The sequence below is a fragment of the Tursiops truncatus genome, chromosome X (genome assembly GCF_011762595.2).
Source record: "Tursiops truncatus isolate mTurTru1 chromosome X, mTurTru1.mat.Y, whole genome shotgun sequence".
Classification (NCBI taxonomy): domain Eukaryota; kingdom Metazoa; phylum Chordata; class Mammalia; order Artiodactyla; family Delphinidae; genus Tursiops; species Tursiops truncatus.
In genome coordinates this window covers 29,005,917-29,021,672 of record NC_047055.1, presented here as the reverse complement: position 1 = coordinate 29,021,672, position 15,756 = coordinate 29,005,917, and the positions used below count along the sequence as shown (strand labels likewise).

General features: G+C 51.8%; 1 protein-coding gene across 4 annotated transcripts in view; it reads left to right on the top strand.

Moving 5' to 3' along the window:
* Positions 1 to 15,756, top strand: part of LONRF3 (LON peptidase N-terminal domain and ring finger 3) — a 36,724-nt gene that overhangs the window by 1,788 nt on the left and 19,180 nt on the right. For 2 of the 4 annotated variants that reach the window (XM_073799326.1, XM_073799327.1), the window contains exons 2-6: positions 1,808 to 1,926; positions 5,036 to 5,158; positions 9,003 to 9,158; positions 11,154 to 11,415; positions 12,112 to 12,202. In XM_073799326.1, coding sequence (XP_073655427.1) covers positions 1,808 to 1,926; positions 5,036 to 5,158; positions 9,003 to 9,158; positions 11,154 to 11,415; positions 12,112 to 12,202 — 751 coding nt within the window. The remainder of the gene's footprint in view (positions 1 to 1,807; positions 1,927 to 5,035; positions 5,159 to 9,002; positions 9,159 to 11,153; positions 11,416 to 12,111; positions 12,203 to 15,756) is intronic. The other 2 variants (XM_019949589.3, XM_033849389.2) reach the window with 1 other exon arrangement.

Here is a 15,756-nt window from a genome sequence, read left to right as displayed (position 1 = left end):
CCTCGGCTGAAATAGATGCCCCCCCCCCCGCGCCCGACCGCCCGCAGCCTGCGCTCTCGCCTCGAACACCAGCCCGACAGACCAGAGGGCGACCGGCCAGGCGACGGCTCGGGGATCCTCGGGGACCGTGGGCTGGCTGCCAAGGGGGCCGCCTCTGTCCCGCTTTCCCGTGCCGCCTGAGGAGGGATGGGTGGTCTTTGCGGCCTCAAGGGCGATGTGGGCAGTCCCGCGCCTCGGGCCGCCCTAGGGCGCCCGAGTTCCCTCAGGGAACGACTCCCCCCTCCCCGACCCCCCGCGTCTGGACCCAGGAAGTGGCCGCCGAGCCGCGGGTATTGCCCAGCTCAGGCCGGCTGCCAGGAGCTCGGCGGCGGGGCGCGGTGTCTGGCGAAGCGTGCCGGGGAGGAGGCGACAGGGCTGGGCAGACAGGGCTCTGGGATCCCAGGGTGCCCTGAGCCCCACTCGGAAGGGTGGAGGAGGGGGTGGGCTGGCGCCTCCACGTGTTGCATCTCCACCCGAGCTTGCAACAGGTAGTGGGGGAGGGGGAGGAACGAGACCCCGTGTGCCCAAGCAAAGCACAGTGTGTGCTGCAAGGAAAGGGACAGAGGAGACTGCAAACTCTTGACTGATGTTTTAAGAGCAAGTAATGGGCACCCAGGCGAACCCTCTGCACACCCCTGGGGGAAAAACCCCAACAAAGCCTGTTCCCGCAGCAGAAGGTGGAGCCCAGTCCCTGGGGAAGAGCAGGACAGTATGACGTAGACAGGTGGCAACCGCTTACGCCCAGGTCTCCAAGGGAGGTTCTATTCCTTTCAGCCGACCCCCAAGGGCCACGAAAGCCCCTTCCTGCCCTCCTCCTCCTCCCAGTTTGTTGCTGTCACCACTTTCCCCTGGGGGTTCTTCCTTGCACCACCAGAGGAGTCAAGGTGAAAAATGTCAAGATCTCTTCACCCTTCTAAGAGGAAAGGGACCTCCCCAACAAAGAGTATCTTGGTGCCGGAAGATGGCCAGTCTCTCTTCCTTACTATTCGAAGTACTACACTCCCCTTCGGAAAAAAAGGAACCTGTCTCCCACCCCAGATTCAAAGTCTGCAAGTTAGTAATGAGTCTGGCCAGCTAGCTAGACTTGAGCAGGTGCCTTCCCCTCTCTGGGCTTGATTCTCCTTGAAGAATGGGTTGATTGAGCCAGATGATCTCTAAAGGCCTTTCCAGCCCTGGCATCTAGTGGTTCAGAGTATTGATGAGAGCCAACCTCACTTTATTCCCAGAAGCCTTGTCCATTCACATCTGCCTATCTGTAATGAGAGGATGGAGGCTTGCAGATGCATTTCTGTTTTCTTCAGAAGAACTTCACGTGTGCTGGGGTTTGTAGACAGAGATGTCGCTGATATCACCGGGAGACTAACTGGGACTTGTCTTCCTGGTGGCAAGGATGGGGGTCACATCTGGCCATCCCCTTCTCCTTCCTCCCTGGCCTGTTTCCTTGTGGGCAATACCTCACCCAGAAGCCAGGCTGCCAGTTGCTAGCCATGGCCATGAAGCAGGGTGCGAGAGTTCCAGGGTGCGAGAGTCAAAGTTGCTAATGCACCACTGACACCACAGGCCCTCTAAGGAACTGCTTGAGAGAAGGGGAAAAATGACTTCTTTACAGTTGGGGAAGCTCAGACCCAGAGTGGCTAGGGGGTGTGGTAGGCAGGGCAATATTAGGGCTGGAGATCGAGCTTATGCCTTTGGGTCCCTAGCAGAAAAGTCCTAGATAACTTGCCATTTTGCTCAAGGTTTTTTTGTTTGTTTTTTCTCATTTTGGCAGCTCCAAATGACCACTTGCTGTACAGCAACCGGTCTCAAATCTATTTCACCTTGGAGTCTCATGAGGATGCACTGCATGATGCAGAAATAGCATGTAAGCTCCGCCCCATGGGGTTTAAGGTGAGTGTGGGATGGGAGGGATGGGAAGGAATTATACTGTAGACCGGAACTGGCAGGAAGGACCGCCTCCCTCACTCAGAGCAGGGAGAAGGCTCTTCAGAGGAGCTGGGGGGTCCCTTGACAAAGGGTGACTTAGGGATCTGCAAGGGAGCTGGATTCCTCCCCAACCTGATCTTCCACTGATGACCCGCAGAGCAGCCTGGGCCTTGTGACTCTCTAGAGCAGGGACTTGGGAGCCAGACTGCCTGAGTTTATGTCCCAGCTCTGCTACTTTTACTAGCTGTGCGGCCTTGGCAAGTTACCTAACCTCCCTGTACCTCATCTCCTCATCTATAAAATGAGGATATTCAAAGCACCTACTTCACAGGGTTTGTTGTGAGAATTACATGAGCTAATGCACGCAGACACTTAGAACAGTGCCTGGCACATAGCGTTGCATGTGTCTGCCGTCAACAGCATCATTCTTTTCCCAGGACAGTAGAAACAGGAGGGAGAGAGAAGTATTGCTGGCTCATTCTGCCATCTCAAGTCCTTAATGTAGTCAGTCAGCCTGCCGGTTCCCCTAAACATGTAGGTCACGTGGAGGGGTGGGGAGAAAGACAGGTTCAGCATCTCTCAAGATGCCAGGGTGCAAAGTGTCACTTTCTGCATCTCTGTCAGGCCTCAGGACTGGCCCTCAGCCACATTTCAATATTTTGTTTAGAAGATTAGATTTGAGCCTGGGCTCTACTACCTGCAAGCTAAGTGACCATGCGGAAGTCGCTTCACTCTCTGAACCCTAAGTGTCCTAGTTTGCAAAAGGAAGATCTTGCTGTCTGCCCTGATCGCCTCACAGGGGTGCAGTGAGGGTTACAGGTGAGCATGGCCAAGAGACCATTCTGTGAGCTGTAACGCTGGCTCTTGGTGTGGTGCTCTCTCTACACAACCCCAACTCATCCAAGGCTGTGATCCCTTATCTGAATCCTGTGGGGCCAGATATGTTCAGAATCCAGAATGTTCCCAATCTCACAAAGCCCAGGTTTGAGCTCTGGACAGCGCCCCATAGTCACACACGCTATTTCTGCAGGATATTACATGAAAATACACACGAAGTGGGACAAAGACTGTAACACACATCGTTTTAGGTGAGATTTTGCCACCTAATGATTCTGATGTCAAGCTTATGAAAATATTGGATTATCAGACTGTTTTCAGGATCTGGGAACTTCAGATAAAACATTGTGGAGCTGCATACTGGGCCATTAATGTCAGAGTGAATCTCGTATGTTCTTTCATGAGAAGGTTTTCATGAATGATGATGGATTAGTATATTCTCTTTCCCAAGGAGCACAATTACAGTTTATTCAAAGTCACCAAAGTCTTAACCCACAGGAGCTTCAGTGGGAGCTATTTCAGGCCTTGTAGTGGTGCGGGCCAGTGAGCTGCCTGGGCGTAAGAGGACTTCTCTTGCAACTCTTTCTGCTTAGGCCCCCTAAGGGTTGGGGCCTCGACAGTGCAGTGGGAAACAAGGCTGAGTAAGCAGTGGACCATCTTGGATGAAACAGGAAAAGTGACTTCCCCAGTGAAGGAAGAGTTGGTGGAAATATTAAACAGGAGTTCATTTCCCCAAAGTGCTGGCGTAAGCAGAGAGGCAGTGACGAGAGACCTCTGCTGACTTGGGGGTCGAGAGAAGACTTGAACGGTGCTTCTGATTCAGAGCCGCCTCACACCCTGATTTGCATATTTCCCACCGTTTCTATATGAAACGCCCTTGTGGGAGGAGTTCATCACGTGCAGCCCTATTCCAGCCCCCCAGCCAGGGCTCGTGCTTCTCAAATTTTCCTGCAGGCGGTGCAGCTCCAGGAGGGTGAGCTGGCGGCCCTGAGCAGCTGGAGTATATACGCGTGGCTGCTTGGTATGATTGGTCAGATCCCAAAGCCTCTCGAGGCTGCCAACACTTATCCCCTCTAGCCGCCCTGAAATGTCACACAAGCCTTTCTCCTGAGGGCCCCCGGAGCACTGCTGGGAAGATGCAACAAGCCATGCATCCGGCTCCAGAAGGAGGGGGAGTTCTTGGGGAGGCCCCCAAGAGGCTTGGAGCAGGGGCCACTGTTCAGGAAGGCAGATCCCGGCTGGCCCCTGTAGCCAGGCCCGAGCCGGAGGGCACTGTGGCCTGCAGAGGCATGTCGGAAGGGGAGGCCCCGCATGTTAGAGTGCCCAGCAGCTGCACCCTGCATTATTTCCTTCACTAAGTTAACCTCGGGCTCAGCCGTGGAGCTGAGGGAGTGGGGAGCAGGCCCCTGAGGGGCAGCCTCCAAGCCAAGCTGCCAGGAGCACCTGTCCTAAGGCACGGAGAGGAGGCAGCCCTCCTCCCACCTCTTTTCTTTTTCCTCACTCTTCCCCAGGATGCACCTCTCCCAGGGCAGTTGGGTCTGGACCCTGAGGAGCCCTAAAGCTTCTTATGCTATTTGAAGACGTGGCGAGGGGGCTGAGCCCACCGGAGCCAAAGCGTTTGCGCAGGCCCTGGTTAGTCCTCCAAAGGGCGGTCTGCTTCGCGGGGAGGGGCACAGTTCTAGTTCCAGCTTTGCTACTAGCTACCTTCGAGGTCTTGGAGAGATCACATGCCTTGGCTCACTTGGGCCTCTTCTGATAAATGATCATTGAGTGTAGGTGGTCGCTCAGCCGGTAAGATGGACTAGGTCTCTGCTTGACAGACCAGTTACCAGGAAGGTCCATCCAGGCAGGTCCTGAAACCTGGTTAGTATGTGCTCAAATGGGGGTTCTTGCTACATTTGGTACCTCCTCCAATACAGTGGTGGGGCCGGGAGAGAGGGAGGCGGAGGCACAGTGGTTGAGAATTTGGGCTTCGGTATCAGTCAGTCCCAGGCTCAAAACTTGATTCCACAATCTCTTATTATTTTGGGTGAGTCATTTCTCTGGATCTCAGTTTTATCTCCTTGAAAATGGGCTTCAGAACAGTTGCCTACCTAGTAGGGCTATAGATGAGATAGTCCTTTTAAAACCCTTCACACGACAATGAAAACCCACGAAGCAGTTAGCTGGTGTTGTGAACGATAGCAGCATCAAGAGGTGGATAAGAATGGGATTGAATGCTCATGTTTTCTTCCAGGCACACTTCAGAAAAGCGCAAGCCTTAGCCACCCTAGGCAAGGTGGAGGAAGCACTAAGGGAGTTTCTATATTGTGTGTCCCTCGATGGAAAGAACAAAAGAGCAAGAGCTGAAGCCCAAAGGGTGAGTTGAGATGACGTCAGGTCCAGCTGCCCAGTGGGCCCCCACCCCTCTGTCTCTCCGGGGTGGGGGGAGTGAGGGAACTGCCCTTCCTGGGATTGGGGGTCCTGAGTGGGTGGCTCCCTGGGTTGAGGGGACAGGAGCGAGACACAAGTGCCAACTGATGGCCCGGAAGCACCATCCTTTTGGCGTGTACAATCAGATCGAGCAGTTCCTGCATTTCTGTAGGAGCTGATGAGGGGTGTTCTTGCTTCTTTGACTCGGGGTTTGGGTTGTCAGTGGGAAACAAACAAAACAAAATAAAACCAAATAAGTTAACTTGGGGATGGAGGCCCCCTGAGGAGATTCTGGCTGTTGGCAAGAGGTCCTGTGTGTGAGGCTGCCTGCAGTTGTAGAACTTTTCTTTAGCTAAGTCACAGCTTCACCAGTCACACAGGGCAGCCAGCTCCTCAGAAGGGATGTTGGGTCCCATCTGCCCTGCCATATGCAGAACTCCAACCTTCAGCTCCTTTGCTGGAAATACAACACATACAGAATATAAGTCAAGGACTATTACAATACATGCAAACAGTCATTCCAACTCTTGAGTCCTGGGAGAATGTGGATGTTACTGTTTAAATACTGGGCGCATTAGTGAAGGCTCAAGCAACCTCAATTCGTGGACTTCGTTGCTTACTGTTCCGCAATGTATTCTCACGGTCTGGCTAACTGGCCTGGAAGTTGGATGTTAGCAATCAGTGGTGGCCTCTGCTCTCCCACTCCCTATTCACCGCCACTCCCCAAATGCCTCTGTCCCAGTACAGTTTGGCAGAGCAGTGGATGAAGAAAGGGCGCAAGAGACAGGAGTGGTTTCTGAAGGCCCCAGAAAGGAATCTTTAGCAAAATCAATGAACTAGGGGAAGCTGAGCTCTGGAGGCTATGCCTCTCACAGAAGGTTTCTTTTCCGGGAAGTTGCTTTGGCCTGGTTAGTCAGAGCGCTGGTGGCAGAGAATTGCTCCAAGCTGTGGACCCTTTCCCAAATCTTAACTGCACTCCATAGTGTGAGTAATAATAATAATAACAGCTAACATTTATTGAGCATTTCCTGTGCACCCCACACTGTGCTATGGGCTTTATGGGGAAGATATAATTTAATTTCCCCAATGGCCCTATGAGGGTAGGTACTATTATTTATGCCCATGTTACAGATGAGACAGATGAGGAAGCTGAGGCTTGGTGACTTTCCTGAGGTCACACACCTAGTGATTGGTGAAAGAGCAATCAAACCCAACTCCACCTGCTTCCAGAGTCTGCCTTGTGAGCTGCTCCACCATCCTGCTGCCCCAGGAGGCCTTGTCAGGAGTCTTAGCACCCACTGCTGGGGCTGGGGGGAGAACAGCAATGGAATTATCCGGGTCTGGGATGGATGGACAAAGGCGATTAGAAGAGCCTTGACTTTGGGGGACAGAGTGTGCAAAGGCCAGAAGAGGCAGGTGTTGGGCACAGGAGTGAGTGGTTCCTTTATTCTCATTTGTCCATTTCCCAGTTGGCCTGAGAGGCTCTGGTATCATCAGTTGGATTGATCTCTCTTTACAGCCCGATTTTACAGACCACCTAGTGTCATTTCCACAGCTGCCTTAGCGGGGCAGGGGAACACACTGTGCTAAGCTCTGAGACCCAGAGAGGCATAAGCCACAGTGTCAGTCCTCAAGGACCTACCTTACAATCTTGCACTTGTTATATAGTGTAATATAAATTTCAGACAATACAAGCGAGCATTTGCCTGTGACGAGTGTTGCAGAGTTCTGAAGCTGGGGTGAGTATTTAGAGGCGAGTTTCCACTGAGTGTGGCGAGGGCATGGCAGTTACCTAAGAACACTGAGGACCTCCGCTGTGCTTATTTACTGGATTGTTCCCATTCCAGGGATAAAGGTATGACAGAGATGGTCCAGGCTCACTTGGGATGAATTAGCTGCCTTAGCCACTCACAGGCCTGGGTTTCTTTTTAATGTTTGTATTTACCTCAGATCCTTTTTTGCCCTCTTGAGCCATTTGGGCCTTTCAAAGGCAGACACTGAAGTGGAATTGACTTCCGTTCGTAGGTGGAATGCTCATTCCCACTGAGAGTCGACCCCAAATTTTGTTTTCCAAAGCCACTGAGAAGGCCTAGTCTATCTTAGGTATTAAAGGAAGAAGGTCAGCGCTGCTGTTGCTTCTGCTTTGTTTCCTTAGAGTTCCCTCTGCCTCTCTTTCCCTCTCACCGCACTCTACCCTTTTATCCCTGTACCTTGGGATGCCCTGTGGCTGATACTGTTCTTTTTGGGAGAATTCCAGGGAGATTGCTTCAGAGGTGGGTTGGTCCTGGTGGGCCACTCGGGAGGAGCCTCTGAAAGGTGGCATTTATGGCCCTGGTCACTGTGAGTACCTCCCCACCTCACTCCTTTACCAACTCCTAGCTGGGAGGAGATAGAGGCATCTGTCTGAAGACTTTGGGTCTGAACCCTAGGCCTCTCCCTGGGCCCTGGAATGGCTAGTGTCTTAATTCAGTTCCATCCAGTGTGATGAGTATTTATTGGACATCTGTCACGTGCCCTCCAGAAGGTGACCAGACTTACATCTGCAATGCAATTTGAGGCTAACACAAGACTGTGTAGTGTAAGGTGCTATCTTATGGTGCAGTCGAGAACACGGAAGGACAGGAGAGATCAGGGAGGCTGGGGGAGTAGGGGAAGGTAGTGCTGGAGCTGAGCCTTGAGGGACGAGCAGGGCTTGGCTATGTGGAAAGTGCTGGCATCAGAAGGAACATCATGAAGGAACTGCTGGGGCCCAGCAAAAGAGCAAGTCAAACCAGAGAGAGTTTGGTCAGAGTTTCGGTCAGATTCTCCTGATGAGTTAATACCCTATTACCCAGAACAAAGGGTGGAGCGCCCTTTAGTGGGTCTCAGTGGCAAACTTGTGAATATGTTTTAGAAGTGAGTGACCTGCCTTCCTGTGTTGTGTTACACATGATAGATACGTATGTATGCTGATGACTGGCGCTTTCACAGGGGAGAACTGAAACAAGGATGTGGGCAGCCGATGGCGCAGCGTCCGCGCGCCCGCACATCTTTGTCTCGCAGTCCCTTCTGGGTCTTCTACCTGCCCCCGCACCACTGCCCCCAGCTTATCAATTGCAAAGGAAGCCAGCCATAGACTGGAACTGGCCTGCCCCCGGTCCTGGAAGATACCTGATATTCTCTGGAAAGTGAAGGCCAGAAACGGGGAGGAGAGACTAGGAGAAGAGGAAGGAAGGTTGGGTTCTGCTTTTCCGGACATTTCACTGCTGAAGGGATTCATGGTCCGGGGCTGATGGAGGAGGGAGCAAAATGGGCAGGGTGGGAAGAAGTAGCGAGGAACCTCGATGACATTTGTCACCTTCTACCCATGGGGGTGTCACCGACACGACTCCAGGTCCCCCAGCTGATGTTTCTCTCCCGTCTTCACCTCTGCCTCTTTCCTCCTAGGTAGGTTTTGAAATCCCCCTGCAGATATTTCTATGGAATGGCAGCAGTGGAGTGGTGGTTTGTACCTCTGGCTAGGGTGACAAAGGCATCTGTAGTGCCTTTTCAAAATCCAGATTCTCGGGCCACACTTCAGACCTGGGGGAGCCGGGCATGGGAACTTAGAACCTGGACTTTCCCTAAGCTCCCAGGCAATTCCGATGCGCTGAAGTGAGGACCCCTACCCCACTGTGTCGGGGTCTGTGGTCCAAGGCTTCCTCCCTGGAGTTTGGCCCCGCAAGCTGTGCCCTTTGCCCCTTCCTCCCCCCACCCTTCACCCAAGCACCTGTAGAAACTTAAGTAGTGAAGTCTTCTGTTTTATGTCACAGCTTCTCCTTAGTTTCTTTTCACCATCATTCCCGGGGGCTTCTCAGGAACATTCTCCCGATATCCTGAAGCTGTTGGCACCTCACCCTAGATTAAAGGAACACGTAGAGTCATTGGCTACTGAAGGCACCAGCCATAATCTACCAAAGTTGTCACAGGTAAAACTCCACTCACCCAGCTCGCTCGTGACTCTTCGTTCGGCTGTTTTGTGGGCAAACATGGGGAGTGAGCCCTCACTCGCCTACCTCATTCGGTTCCCGAGAAAGAAGAAATGGAGTCGCTCATGGCTGCGTTCTTCGCTAGAAGGCTATTTCCTAAAGATGAAATTGGATTTTAGGCGGGGGCCCGGGGTTGATGATTTATTACGTTCAGTTTTCAGTTCTTGGTCGGATCCAGCTGAAAGAGAGAGTTGACAGAACTAGAAAGGATCTGGCCCACTTCCCCTGGAGCCCTTCAGTCGGGGTGGCTTTATCAGCTTAGGGGCGGAGCCTGGGAAGAGGGCCTGACAGCCCCTCCTTTCCTGCTTTTTGTTTGTGCAAGCTGCTCCCAGCTAAGTTCCTTGTGCAAAGACAACTCCATTTGATCCCCAAGGGGAGGTAATTTCATATTCCTGCACCGTGTCTTACACGTAAGTAGACTTCCAATACATATTTGGAGCGGGGGAGAGGGAAGCGACCTAGGAAGTCGCAGGTATTTGAGTCTTTGAAAACGATGGTCTCCAGGCCCTAGCTTTCCCAGCAGAGGGCAAGTGGGCAGAGGCTGGGGCTCAGAAGGGCAGACGTGAAGGCAGAGTTGAGCTCTGAAGGTCTAGGCACCTCGGGACCTCTGCCTGCCCACCATCTGTTATCCGTGTTCCTCCCCTGTATGTGAGCCCTGGGGTCTCTGTGGCTTCTTGGATTCTCTGACAGGTGAGAATCTTACATCTCCCTGACTTCTTTCCCCGCTCTGGAGAATGAATAAAATGCAGGTGTACCTGACTCAAAAAAGGGTGGGGGGGGGCAGAACTTAGAGTATCTCCTGAAATCAAAGCACCCCTAGTGCATCTCAATACGTGTTTGAGATCATTATTACAGGATTGAGAGCCCTAACACTGAACCAAAGTCCCTGGGGTGACTTCTAATGGCAGCTCAATCTGAAATGAAGAAAAGTAGCACCCCTGGCTTTCCCATGTGAGCCAGCTGGGGAGCAGGGATTGGGTTTCCACCCAGACTTTGCCTTGCAAAGCGGTGTACCGTGTAGACTATGCCTGGGGCTCATGGAAAGGATGCGGCAGTGCCACAGTGCTGAAAAAACCCCTGAACTCCCCAGGTTAGGGACTCAGAAAACCCACATCCTTTTTCTCCGTACCTCATCATTTTCTCCCAGCTGTGCACTGCCCATTTTTCATCTATCTACCAATTTTTTTGGTTGGAGTTGGAGGGGAGAAAACAGCGTGAGCGTTTTGACCCATGTGCTGTGGATGTGGAGTAGAGAGGGGTTCTCTAGGTAAACCTGCATAAACACCTTGTCATTGGATTTGTTTTTTCCTAGGTCCTTCTCCTGGACAAAAATTCTTTAAAAGGCTAGAGACATTATGCATCGTTTTGCCAAATGATCTTGTCTCTTTTTCAGACTTCTCACCCCAAATCTAGTGAAAAGACTAATTTGTCCCTAGTTTGACCAGTATAACACATAGCTCTGGAGCGTGAGGGCACTCGGCAGGCCTGTGAACACACCTGTGCCAGAATCTTCCCGAAAGTTCTTTGGGAGTTGGGTGTGGGGCTCGAGGAGGGCCCGGAATGGCAGTGAGGGTGAGAGGAAGTACTGAGTGGCTGGATGTACCCTGGCTGCACTGCATGCCTTGGTTTCCCCCAGGTAGTGACTGGGGACTGATTTGGAGGGGAGCGGGGCCTGGCACTGCACTTGCCATCACCCCCTTCAGCGCGGCCCAAAGACTCTCTCCCCGCACGCCTTTCTGTCCTCGCCTCGGACAGAGGTTCCTCCGCTCCGCCCCAGCTGGGCCTGCCTGTGCCCTGTGACCGCCCATCAGTTAAGCTACACGTCCTCTAGATGATCAACACTGTGCGGTATCTTCTCATTGTGCCCCTGGGGAGAAGTATCAGAGGACGACGTTGGTCATGAGGAGATCCTGATGTTCGGCTCTTCCTTTCCAGGAAACGCTGGAGCGCCCACATTGTTCTGGTCAGGAGACGGCAGCAGCCGGGGGGCACAGAGGCAGCCCGGTGAACCTCGTGCCGGTGCAAGGGGACAGGCAGCAAGACGGCCCCGAAGACCAGGATGGAGCGGAGGAGGAGGGGGCCGCTGCCTCTCCCCAGGCTGCCTCCAGCAAGACCGGCAAATGCCAGGGGAAGAAAAGGAAGCGCGGCCAACTCGAGCCCCAAGACCCCGAGGTGCCTAGGAAAGCGTCTAAGGCAGGTGCGGACTCTCCCCGGGGGGCAAGCGGCTCGGAGGAGGGCCCGGCTCACCACTATGCGGAGGTCCCTCACCCTCCACGGGAGGGCTCCGCAGCTCTGCACGGGGCCCAGCTCTCAGCTCTGCCGCCTCCAGGGTGCCTGTGGGGCTTCTGTGAGAGCACGGCATCCAGTAGTGACATCTCATGCCCTCGGTGGTGTCACCTCCTTCCAGGCCAGCCTCTGGCTACCCCCATCCCCATTCCGGGAACGTAGGACAAGGGCAGCGCGATCAGGCCTCACTCCGCTCCTTCCCAGTCGTGTTCCCGTAGGCAGGCATCTGAGAAGCGGCAGCCGCAGCTTGATACCTTTCCCAGAGCGCTGGCAGTGCCAAGATTCAGTGTCAGCTCTGAAGGCCTGGCTCAGTCCGCGGAGTTGCTGCCGCCGCCGCTTGTTGAGTGAGGCGCCTGTTGCATTTGAAGGAAGCCCCCAGGGCTCCGGACGGTCCCTGACTTGCGCGTCTCTTTATGGGACTGTTGGAAGCCCGTGAGCGCCTGTTTCAGGGTACCTCATTCTCAGTGGCTCACGTGGCCACTAAATCAATTCTCTGGGAGGTGGTGAGAGTGGCAGGCTGAAAAAATAATTGGGTTCTTTTGCCTCAGAAGTGCTGTTTGTGAAACCGAGGTTGGTTCAGCTCTGACTTCTGCTCTCTAAACCACAGATCCTCCCGCTGCTCCGGGGGCCAAACCTGCTCTCAGTGTTCCACTCGCATCTTTTGACGCCTCTGACCTTGAATGCTCCCTCTGTATGAGGTATGTGATGTGTACTGTCACTGCCTGAGTGTTCTTCCCCTCTGGTGTCAGGACTTGTCTGCTAGTGAACTACTGCTTGGTTGGTTAGCACGGAAAAGCGTGGTTCTAACAAAATGGAAATCACGCCGTTAACTGTCACACGGGCTAGCTTGTGTCCCTTGCTTACAGAATGCATTCCCCGCACTCCTGACTTGGAAATACCTAGAGAGTGGAAAGGAAACGGTCTACTCAGAGGTCACAGACTGATGGCGCACAGGCTGGATGTCTTTTGTTCGGCCTTCACGGGATTTGGGGGCTTGTGAAAAGTGAATGTTTTGAGACAGGACACGCACTCCAGTTGGTCACGGCCCCCCTCCCATGGCCACTGCCTTACACCAGCCTTCCTCTCGCATTTGCTTTGCTTTCCGGGTGCCTTGTAGGCGTTTAAGTTTGTGACCCTGGAACTAATCTCAACTGGCTACTTGATCAAGGTCTCAAAGCTCAAGGGCCAGTGTCAGCACCACAGGCCTATTCCTTGGAAGCCAAGAGAGGGCCTGATTAGTTTTTGTTCTGTGCCCTGCACAGTAGTCAGTAGTAGGCATGTACCACTCGGCCAAGCGTCTCTCCTCCACCCACTGCCACGTCATCTCTACTTTCTCAGACCTCTGGACACACAAATTATCCACATGCCTGCCCACCCTCCAACATACACAAAAAGGAAACTGCTACAGCAGTGGTCTGTGCAAAGAAATGATTTCCACTTGTTTCATTTCACAGCTGTGGCTTTGTGGCTAAGAGGAGCTGCTCCAAGGCCAGGGTGCCTGGGTTTCAACCGAGGCTCTGCCACTTACTGGCTGTTTGACCTGGAGCAAGTGACTTTCTCTGCCACTGTTTTCTCATGAGTAAAATAGAGAACAGTAGTACCTGCTCTATGAGCTTGTTATGACTGAGAAAATCTATTTAAGACACTTAGAATAGTGCTTGACATATAGTAAGTACTCAATAAATGTTAACTTTTTTTCCTAGACCAGAGGTTCTTTAACTTTAGGTCCATGGACCCCTGAGGGGGTTCTATCTATGGATTCTAATAGATCTAAGAATTCCCTGCAGTTATATGTAAAAGTGTGTGTGTGTGTGTGTGTGTGTGTCTGTGTGCGTGTGTGTGAGTTTTCCAGGACGAGGTCCACAGCTTTCAGTAGATTCTCAAGTGTGCCTGATTCCCCCAAAAGAGCTTTAAAAGGAGGCTGAGATATTTGCACAAAAGTTGTTAAGATGGTTGAACCAAGAGAAGAGAGGTCAGGAAAAATCTTTCGGTCCACCACACAGATGGATCCAGCCAGCGGAGGCTCCTCAGAGGTCTTCTTGCCCTTTACAAGCACATATGCCTTCCGTATCAATCCCAGGCATACTCGGAATGACTTTTCTTGTCCTCTGAAGAAAAATGAGTAAGGTGGCCATTACCCGAACACATACTTTTTCTCTCTCTTAAAAAAATTAGAGTTGTCAGATTTGCTCATAAGCTCAGACAGACTCGATAAAGAAGGTAGCAGCAAGCCTGCCGTATACTGTCTGAGTTTAGGTGGAGTGGGCGAGGGTAGGATGGGCTGTATAACCAGTTCCCCCTCCCCCTCACAGCAACATAGCAGACAAATGGGCCTCCACAGGTAATAACGCCTTTGTGGCTCTCAGCCCGCAATGTGAGCCGTGGTCCTTCAGATGTCAGACTTTGATAGACTTGATTCAGCTCACTCAGAAAGCCTGGGTCTTTGGTGTACTTATCCTCCTTAACACTCCTCCCGGCATCCCGGGGACGCAGAATCAAACACGCAGACTCATCCTGTTTGTGTTTTCCCTGAGGGCTAAGAATCCTGAGGTTGAAGTTCTTTTGTTCCCTTTCCTCTGCTTTTCTCCCTTTCATCTTGTTTGTCCCTGATCTCAACAGGGAGCTTCAGAGAAGGGTTAGAAATTTGGTCCAAGAAATAAACACCAAGAGGATAAGACCCCCTTCTAGTTGGCTCGCTCTGAGTTTAAAAGCCATTATTTCCCTTATCCTGCCCCTCTGTTCTAAATGAGACTTCAAAGCAAAAACCCATCTTTGCCTGGAGAAGTTATTGTATGGGCTGGTAAGTTACCGGGGCCGGGGGTGGGGTGGGTGGGACTCTAGCTGCTTTAAGGTGAAAAGAAGCCTGCCAGGTCTAGAGAACGTTTCTGATCGCAAGGCTCTTACAACTAGTTCAAAAGCATGTAGTTCCCCTTCCAACAGGGCTTGTCTCCAAGTCAGAAATCACATATCGACAGAGGCCATTTCAAATATATGCTTTAGCTGGAATTATTGCAGTCTTGGAAAAGCTCCTGTTTCTACCTCTCTTCAGTGCTTTTCTTTTTTAAATTGTTATTAGGATTATTATTACGTTCCGTTATGACCCTCATGTGTCTTTGGTGGAGAGGGTTTAAGGGTAGATATTTTCAAACAATCTGCCGAGTCATGAAACTATAGACATTTGTACCTCCTGTGCAGGTTTCTAGAATGAAATCCAGTGGCCGTGGTGCTGCATTGGTAGAAGACAAGTTAGAGTGTGAATTTATTTGTTCTGATTCTAGAGGGAAAGTCCCGAGGGGCTTATAAATTCCTCAGGGAGAATGGTGGAGAGAGTGAATGGAGCAGCAGTTGGAGGGTGAGCTAATGAGAAACTTTCCAGTCTCCATTCCGAGTTTCCCTTGCTGGATCCCTTGCTGGACGGGGAGAGCTGTGCTGAGGGAAGTCACTCTCTGCCCCTCAGTCTTCAGTGAGTGCAGATCCTCCCTTGGGATTTACCTGCTCCAGATATCCTAGCCTTGGGGGCCACCTCTGGGGCTGCTGTGGAGCAGGACTTTTGGGGTGACAAGGATATTTTGAGATGTGGAGCAAGAATGTTTGATATTTGAACCAGTTACCTAATGGCCCAGTGACCTCTTTGTCAATTGAAATGAAAAGCTTTATATTTAACCTAGTTTTAGCTGCTCAGTTCTCTCTCTCTCTCTCTCTCCCCCCCTGCCCCCTCCCTCCTCCTGATTCCCTCTTTGCTCTCATTTGATAGCAGCAAAAGAGCACAATACAAGGATGTAACTGGTGGGAAAAGATAGCTATTTCCAGACAGGCCAAACATCTTATCCGGGCTGACATCTAACTGAAAGCATTTATTATTACTATTGTTTACTCCATCACTGTGACAATGTAAAATGCTCTCTTGTGAGAAAATCTGGCCCTACTCTGATTTATAAATGCCCCCCTGAAGTGTTTTCCGAAATCATTACCTAAACTGGTAAATAAAAGGGAGAGGGATTTGAGTATATATCTATTTCTAGCTCTGTCTACATAGAGAGAGTTTCTCTCTCTCTGGCAGTGGGGAGAAGGAAGGGAGAGAGACAGAGGGAGAGAGGAAAGGGTGTGTGTGTGAGTGTGTGCACCTACATATACACGGATGGTGTGTGTTCTAGATATAGATGAACACAACAGTCGTGGCTGTGTCATGTAGTGGAGAAGGAAGATGGGCTTGTGACTCACATGTGACTTAGAATCCCAAGCCCTGATACTT